At 36.1% G+C, this 8,624-nt stretch overlaps 1 protein-coding gene across 1 annotated transcript; it reads right to left on the bottom strand.

Moving 5' to 3' along the window:
• Positions 1 to 5,751: 5,751 nt before the first annotated feature.
• LOC131681314 (glycine-N-acyltransferase-like protein 3) lies at positions 5,752 to 7,772 on the bottom strand. The gene is made up of 3 exons (XM_058962055.1): positions 7,499 to 7,772; positions 6,167 to 6,588; positions 5,752 to 6,109 (listed from the first exon to the last, which is right to left on the bottom strand). Exons 1-3 carry the CDS (start codon positions 7,703 to 7,705, stop codon positions 5,878 to 5,880), a joined length of 861 nt encoding a protein of 286 aa, XP_058818038.1. The 5' UTR covers positions 7,706 to 7,772; the 3' UTR covers positions 5,752 to 5,877.
• Positions 7,773 to 8,624: the final 852 nt, after the last annotated feature.

The raw sequence follows: 8,624 nt of genomic DNA, 5'->3' as shown, positions 1-8,624 counted from the left end.
TCGATATGATCAGTAAAAGGTTGTGCTAGAAGGAAGACGAGAACAAATAATTGATTCGATTCTGCAGGCTACCGGACAAAAGTTTTAGCCCACCCCTAGCTCATAAATTTCTTTTGCTAGCATTGTAAAAAATCTCTCGATCCAACAGCGAAATCATATGTTTGAAAAAGTTTCGTATTTCCTATAAATTTTAAACTTCTGAAAGGCTAGGCCAGGCGGAAAAAATTGAGCTTCGAATCTCTAGGACAGGATCCGCCAGCCAGCTTCTTTTTCCAGCTGTTCTTATATTTTGCTAATCCCTGTTGTCGTCCCCTCCCGACCAATGCTGCCAAAATATTAGTTTTGTTTCGGTTGTTTCCTAAACTTAATGTAGGGTTGACATTAGTACTGGTTGCCATCTGCTGGTTCCATCATGCTGGCAACCAGCACGCTACCAGCATAATGTAAACGCATGCCATCTGCTGGTACCAGCTGCTGACAAGCGTTGACATCATGCTAGTAGCGCGCTGGTTGTCAGTAGACTGACACCAGCAGATGGCAACCAGCACGCTACCAGCATAATGTAAACGCTTGCCAGCAGCTGGCACCAGCAGATGGCATGAGTTTACATTATGCTGGTAGCATGCTGGTTGCCAGCATGCTGGCATCAGCAGATGGCAACCAGCACTAATGCCAACGCTACATAAAGTTTCATCACTGTAGAACATGAAAAAATAGGGATATCTCAAGAATTTTTCTAGACGTAATAAAGAGGGGAATCAAGATCTTATTAAATGGGTTTTATAATACTAGTTGTGCAGCACAAAAAAAATTCATGTGATTTTGTCACAAGATGGCGGCCGTGCAGCTTTTTCCCGTAGACGTCTCTTTTTGGAAAGGGTCCATGACCGGAAACCTATCTCCCGTAATTTTTAACCTAGAGCTGAAATTAATTTTTTTTTCGATTTTTTATAACAATAACAAGCGACGTACGTAGGATTTTTTTTTCGATATTTTGTTTTTTTCGCGAAATGGCGGCCTTTTTAGTGAAAAAAACGCTGAAAATATCATGAAAATCGACACAAAATTAATGATTTTAAAAAATTATTCAATAAAAAAAAACCCAACGTACGTCGCTGGAAACATCAGTTTTGAATATACTATAAAAATTTCAAGAAGATCAAAAATCATTTGTTCGAGTTACGTTTCCGGCCAGCTCAAAAAATGTGGTTTCGAGAAAAATTCGGTTAATGTTTTCAATATGCTCGGGGTATACATAAGAGGCGTTGCGCCAGAATTGACCATTTCAGCAGTTAGCAATTATTGTCACCTGTGATTTTTCGGTATATCAATTTCAAAGGCCCTAAAGCACATTTTAGATCAATAAAAAATCGATTTCTTTGAAAATTCTACAGTGGTGCACCTAACCCCTTAATTTGTTCAGATTGAAATATTCTATATTTTGCACCAGTTTCGCGTTTCTTTAAAAATCAACGTGTGCTAATCGGGCCACATATGGCACACTTATGTAAGTACTAGCTATTACCCGGCGTGCTTTGCTATGACTTTTAATAAATATATCATTACATGTAGAAGAAATTGAAAAAAAAAATGAACAGTCCAAATAACCAAAATTAATTTAATAATCGGATAAAAAATATTTTTAATATTCACCATGTGAGGCATAAATAAATATATTTATTTAATGTTTCAACTCTAAAGCAAGCAATGTATTACTGCCCATGAAATAAACATGTATTTTCAAATTGATATCGGAAACTTTCATTGATTGTCCTAGCACTTTGTTGATGACCATTGGGATGATCCATAAATGACGTAGCATTTTTTGAGTGATTTTTAACACCCCCCTCCCCCATCGTAGCATTTCGTCACAAACTTCTATATACCCCCCTGGTAATTACGTAGCTTGACCGTAACCTTCACCCCCTCGTTGTCCCCGTGAAAAATTTAAAAAAATCAAAAACGATGTTAGTTAGAGGAAACGGGTAAGATTCTCGTGACATCAGGTCAACCCCTATTCCCCTTTAAAAAAGCTACGTAGCATGACATGACCCCCTACCTCCCTGTCGTCACACATCATCACAAAATACAAAACTCCCCCCTCCCCTATATAATGCTACGTCATTTATGGATGGTCCCATTGCAAACGTAAGTCACACCGGAATCTGCACATTAAATTCTAATAGTATGTACAATAATATTTGGCATTAACGTTTTATTGAAAATCTAATGACATTGCACAATCTCGGCGGATAAAAGTTTTGTAGCAGTATAATTGGTGAGTTGAGTTCCAAAAACAATTGATGTGGATGTATTCTGGATGTATTCAATGAGCTAAAGAATTTGATCGGATAATTACTCGTTTCTTAGCACTGTAACAACAGATTGTTGTAAATATTCTGGGCTGATTTTGTTTATTGAATCGTTAACCCAATAAAGTCTGATATTAAAATGAAAGCTATGATGTGATGTTACAGGTTTTTATCGCTTTGGTCGGTTCAACTACGAAAGTCTGAAAAATGAATCAGTAGTTCACTACCAATGCCCCGAATGATATTCATAAAGATTGTGTGAAGTTCAACGAAAAAAACTGCTTGTGTCGTTTTCAACTGAAATATTCTCAGGTTTAACAAACTTAAAGTATGTAGGTACAACCACCAAAATGATATCAAAATTAGACGTCATATGTTGTAAACATAAACCGAGATCAAAATAATATTTAATTGTGCTGATGTTTTACGGTACCATTTTTTGGTGCAAACCCGTATAAACATGTACAGCAACAAAACTATACTTCTTACTGTAACAGTACAGTAATTTTAGAGTAAAGTTTAATGTCATATACAATAAACTTTAAAGTTTCTACAGGAAATGTGAAACTCCTACGTTGAGTTTTCGTGATAATTTTTTGATTAAGCGGGGTTTCTACCCATAAAATGGCGGAGATGTTCTACAAAAAGCTTCAACCCCGAGTCGCTTGTTGATATTTTTGCATGAAAAAATTATCGAATATTGACTGATATTGTAATTAGTGTTTTCCGCAAACACAAAATTTAGTGGCTATTTTAGAGCAAAATGAACCGTTCGTGCACCATCTACCTACGTCGATGCTATTTCGGATGAAGCGATCGCAAGTTCAATTTTCATTTATTTCGAGAGTAGAAGCAAATAATAAATTAATGCGAGTCTTTTCTGTGCCACCAGCAACATAAAGGTAAATAAGTAGTTATTATTTGCATTGCAATTGATTACAGAAGCCAATTTTCAATCGCACACTAATCGTGGTATTCAATATACGACGAATACATGGAACTCATCAGTACTTTATTGCCATCAAGAAAATTATTACTGTTCCATTAGTGTTCCAACAAAGTTTTAGACTTTTATATCTACTTAGAAAGATAGAGCCTTTACAAGGCAGTGGCAACTATATTGCCACCTTTTCATTTCGTTCAAAACGTAGGAATATAGAATGAGAAGTGTTCCAATCTTATGAAATCTACTTGTTAGAAGTCTGGCAACTCTTCTTATTACTTTTTATTGAGATATAGTGAAAAGTGTCAAATTGGTGAAGAGTTTTTTTGAAAAAATACGGCGATTTCCTTTTGTACAATAAAATTAGCTCGACTTTGCAAAAATACTGTAGACCCTATAAGTTGGTGATGCAAATTTGTAAAAACAACTACTTTTAATCCGAAAATTTGGTTTATGAGTGGTAAAAATTGCAAAGAAAAAAAAATAAAATGAATAAATGAACGTCCGTAATCTGTGGTCCCGTTTTTCAACTTATTATCAGAATCCAGGGGTTATTTACTGTTAATCAGGTAAAAACCAGTAAACCACCTTAATTTCTTTTTGAATTTCTGGTCCAGCTCGATAAGTCTTTATATTTGCACTAATCTCGTTGGAAAAACATCAAACATTACAAAGAATGACGTTTTCTAACGGGCGGTAGCAGTATATTTTCAAAGCAGTTTTTATTACGAAATAAATGTAAATATATTCTAAACTAAGCGAGAGAACCGTGTTTCTATTAATATAACATTCATTAATAGCCCCAAACTCTGGGCCTTATATAGGGTTAATGCTTGCGAACACATTTTTCCGCGACAGATTCCGAACTAACCAATCAAAGGCCCCTCTTTGGTGGAAAAAATACATATGCCAATTAAAAATATATACATAATATAAAAGAATGCATCGCCCCCTCGTAATTATGGCTCATGTATCAATCACTCTCAACAATTACCACCCCATAACTATCTCATTGTTGGAATACATGTGCCAAATTTCATCAAAATCGGATCGTCGTTAAGCATTCCATTGAATAGTTGGATACGTATAACTTCAGAATCCTCTCTGACCCCCCCCCCCCCCCTTCTTCAGGGCCCACCCCCGTCAGTCATGCTCACCTCCTTCGTTGGAGAAATACATATATCCAATAATATACATCAGAGATATTAAAAATGCTTCAGGACGCCTTCCTTCCCTAAAGCTTAGACCACCCCCTCGCCCCTAAAAACTACCCCATGAACGTCTCCTTGGTGGAAAAAATCCGTATGCCAAATTTCATCGAAATCGGACTCGTCGTTTAGAAATAATTAGGGAACATACATATATTGATTCTGATATATGTCAATAATACATCCCATAAGTAACATATATATATATAACCTATATATCTATATGGATAAGACAAAAAAGATCATTCCTATAACCTTCCCAGAAGTCTCCTAAGCGCATAGGGGAAGATGGGGTAAAACGCACCCCCGGGGCAAAATGCATCCCTTGCTTATATCGAAAACAGCTGAAAATTTCTTGAAAACGGTAATACCAGTCGGAAGTCCGCCATAGTAAACATACACTGTCAAAGTTTGATAACCGCACATCAATAGCAGCTCGAGAAATAAACAAAAAACAATAACGTGCTCTTCTCATGTAATTATTGTGGCGCGCAACAAGGATTTTCCGCTCTTATAAATACTGTTTTACTATTATATTAGAGCATTCCAGTTCTATTTATACAGTTGCTCATTATTCTGTCGCACTACATATGAAAAATCTACTAAATAATTCACTTTTTGCTTAATTTATATCTCTGCTCCATCGGGGGCAAAATGCCCTCTTCTCTGATTTTGCTGGCTTTCAATCGAAAACAGAAAAATCTATCTAAAATCCTACCAATTGCATAACCTAAGGCTATTTAATGGCACACTTTTGTGAAATCTCGTTAGAAAACAAAACTACTTGCTTGTTCGCCGAGCATTGTGCCCCGTTGTTGCGGTGCATTCTACCCCGTTGTTGTAGTGCATTATGCCCCGTTGTTGTGGTGCATTTTGCCCCCGCACAGGTGCGTTTTGCCCCGCTTATTTTTCAAAAGGTGATTTCTAATGATTTTGAAGAATTGAATTATTTTCATGTTTTTGAATATTTTGCAATGCGTTATTATTTTGATTACAGAGAAAAATGTTGGTTAAACGATATCATTAATTAAATTCTCCCAATTGATGTTCTATAGCTTAGTTATGGTCATATTTCCTTAGGGGGTGCGATTTACCCCAGCTTCCTCTATACAAAGTTTGGAGTCTATCCGTGCAGCGGTTTGGGCGTGATGCTCGTTCATCGCAAAACACTTTCATTTTATAGTATAGAAGAAGTATAGAAGATGACACGCAAGGTTGATAAAATCTTCCATACGCCTTGCGGTGATGTGTTTCTGCTGAGTGCCAAACAATTGAATTCTGGAGAAAATTTCGAATAGGATGTAAGTAGCATTGAGAGCCTCTCTTTGTTTACTTTCTCTACGGATTTACATAAGTATATGCTGTACTAATATTAATATTGCGCTTTAGTTTTATAAGCGTCGTCTTTCCAAGATTATGATTGACCCATCTGTCTAACCACAACCCAATGGGCATGACACATTTTCCGAAATCCGGCGACTTCGAATAACCTACAAGATTTGTAATTGCTGCTGAACACAAGAGCGTACGAATCGTCCCCCAACTGTGAAAGACGCCGCGCCAGCTCGGACACCACGGCTCGCCCATAGCCTTTCCGAAAATAAGGTTCACTAGTCTGCAGATCTGATAAGGCCCCCGATTGGTCCCTAAAATAAATAAAATACGATAAATATCCATGCCACATTAGACCAACTGATACCTACCGTAAACACCAAGAGACTAAATTTCCTGCTTCATCGAAGAGACCAACACTGTCATTCAGCAAGATAAGCCGTTTCAGGAGATTATATCCAGACGACTGACTAATGCTCTCCTTCAAAGCCCATTGGTTGTAGATGTAGTCTAGATATTCAACTGAAATTCGATCAAATCGAAGTTCAACGGGACGTTCGACGAGAAGAGTATTCGCATTTTCCTTCGATATATAATAGAAATTTGTTATGGAGTCTTGCACTACGTTCAACTTCCTCATAGATATCGCTTTGTCCAAGGCTATGCGGTGTTGCTCCATAAAATCCATACTAACTTCAGAATATGATTCCCACGGTACCAGACACAGAGCTTCCGTTAGAGACTGGTAAACCGTTTGGACATCGAGCGAGTAAAAATAAATTTCGAAATCATCCTAAATTTAGATAATACAATATAAGTTTGAAATAGAAATATAAGTATGTTTGGTTATACTTTATGGTACGCAATTTTGTGGAAAAATGGAACGGTTGGTTCTGATTTAAGCTAAAAAACATTACCCTTATTTGGGTATTTCAGCATAAATCAAAGCAAATTTCCATATTTTTTTTCGTTTTTCCAGCAAATCAAAACTAAAACGAAGAAATAAAAGTACCATCGAGACGGAAATAAGCATAACTAAAGCAGAACTTCACATTACAAAAGTATCAAAAGTTAACTAAATCAAAGAACTGAAGGAGAATTTGAAAAGAAAAGAGTGAATCTATTGAAGTTTAATACATTTTGAAATATTTCCAATAAAAACAATGAATTCAGTGGTTATATTTAGTTTTAAGTTATTTGTCGTTATGAATCTATCAATAAAAACCATAGATTTCGACTAATGCAACCCAAATTCATTTTATAACTACAAAAAGTTACAGCACGCTTAATATAATACAATTTGACAACAGTATTTAGCTATTTTTGAACATACCATTTTTTCGAACACAACATTCACTAATATTCAGTCAGTTAATAACAAGATTTTTCATAATGAATCAAGTAAGTAAAATGATTTCATGACAAAAGCTGTTTGGGGGCGTCCTTATATATTATTTTTAATATTGATTTCTGAAGAACTCTTCATATCGTTTGTCAATATACTTATACGATACGTAAAACTTCAAACGGTTTAAAATTTTTAATATTTCATTTAGTTGTTGGATACATTGTAAAAATATTCCATTCTTGGTGTAAAGTAACCCGTGATGACGGTATAGTTGTCAAAAACAATACACTAATCGAATCATGTCGAGTTGATTACTATACTAATAGTGGCGTTAAGCATTATAACCAATACTCACAAATAACAGGAAAGTGCCGTTCTCCCTCCACCGTCCATTCAATGAAAGAATTTTCACGCCAAGATGATCACTGTGATCCGAGCTTTTCCACCGAATATAGTTATTCACGATACCATACGCATACACGTGCTCTGGCCAATTGTTCCGGTATAAGTTGCGTAATTCTGGCCAATTTTCCGAGGGGATTTCCACGAGACAGTTTTCCATCGCTTTCGAAGCGTTTCGTTATAGTTGTGTGACTGAATAGTTACCAACTTATCTCGCTAGCGCCCGTATCATACGGTAGATGAATCTAACTAAAACTTTTAGTTAGATTAATTTTTTTCTGAATTTTAAAAACACTATAGCTCTCGTGAAAATCTGTGAAAATGATCATTTTGGGAAATGTTGCACCTAGTCACTTTATGGGATTGAGTATCATCTCAACGTATGACCTGTCCGGAACACCATTAAATTTCCATTTAGCGAGTCTAAAGAACGCTGTGTGCATGCTTTTCTTCAATATGACGGGACTTGCACATATGATCGTAACAATCTGTGCATTAATAATTAAAATGACATATGAAATCGATAGATCATACATTCATGTAAGTTTAAGGGTTCGTCATTTACTGTTCGCTAGTATAGAAACGCAACGGCATATATGTAGATATAAACATATGAGCTGTGCGTATGTTTTGATGGATGAGGAAAACATGTGCAATGTGCATATGTTATTTTGTATACTGGTGTTGCAATGCGATATGTCTGTTTTCAATTCACTTCGCGAGCTAATGGTAGTAAATTAAAATGCTGTGGAGAGTCGAATAGTAACTGTACAACACAGGCGGCTACAGCACACTGACAAGATGTAGGGGACATCTTCATGAAAAAATATAGCTTATTCGTGATGTAGAAAATCTGATTGCACTTTTTAGGAACTTATTTCTAAACGCGGTTATTCTCTTCTTATCGATATTGAGTCAATTTCGTCAACATCACTTGTTATCACAATTGCTGCAGGGTGAATGTTTTTATGTCGTTTCAGTTTATCAGAATGTGATGGTTAATCTAAGTAATTGTCTCATAGCAGATCTCGAAACAATACAAAGCAGGAAGCACTTGTCTGCAGTGAAATTATCAACAA

This window comes from Topomyia yanbarensis, chromosome 2 (assembly GCF_030247195.1).
Source record: "Topomyia yanbarensis strain Yona2022 chromosome 2, ASM3024719v1, whole genome shotgun sequence".
Lineage (NCBI taxonomy): Eukaryota > Metazoa > Arthropoda > Insecta > Diptera > Culicidae > Topomyia > Topomyia yanbarensis.
This window is presented reverse-complemented; position numbering and strand designations above follow the sequence as displayed.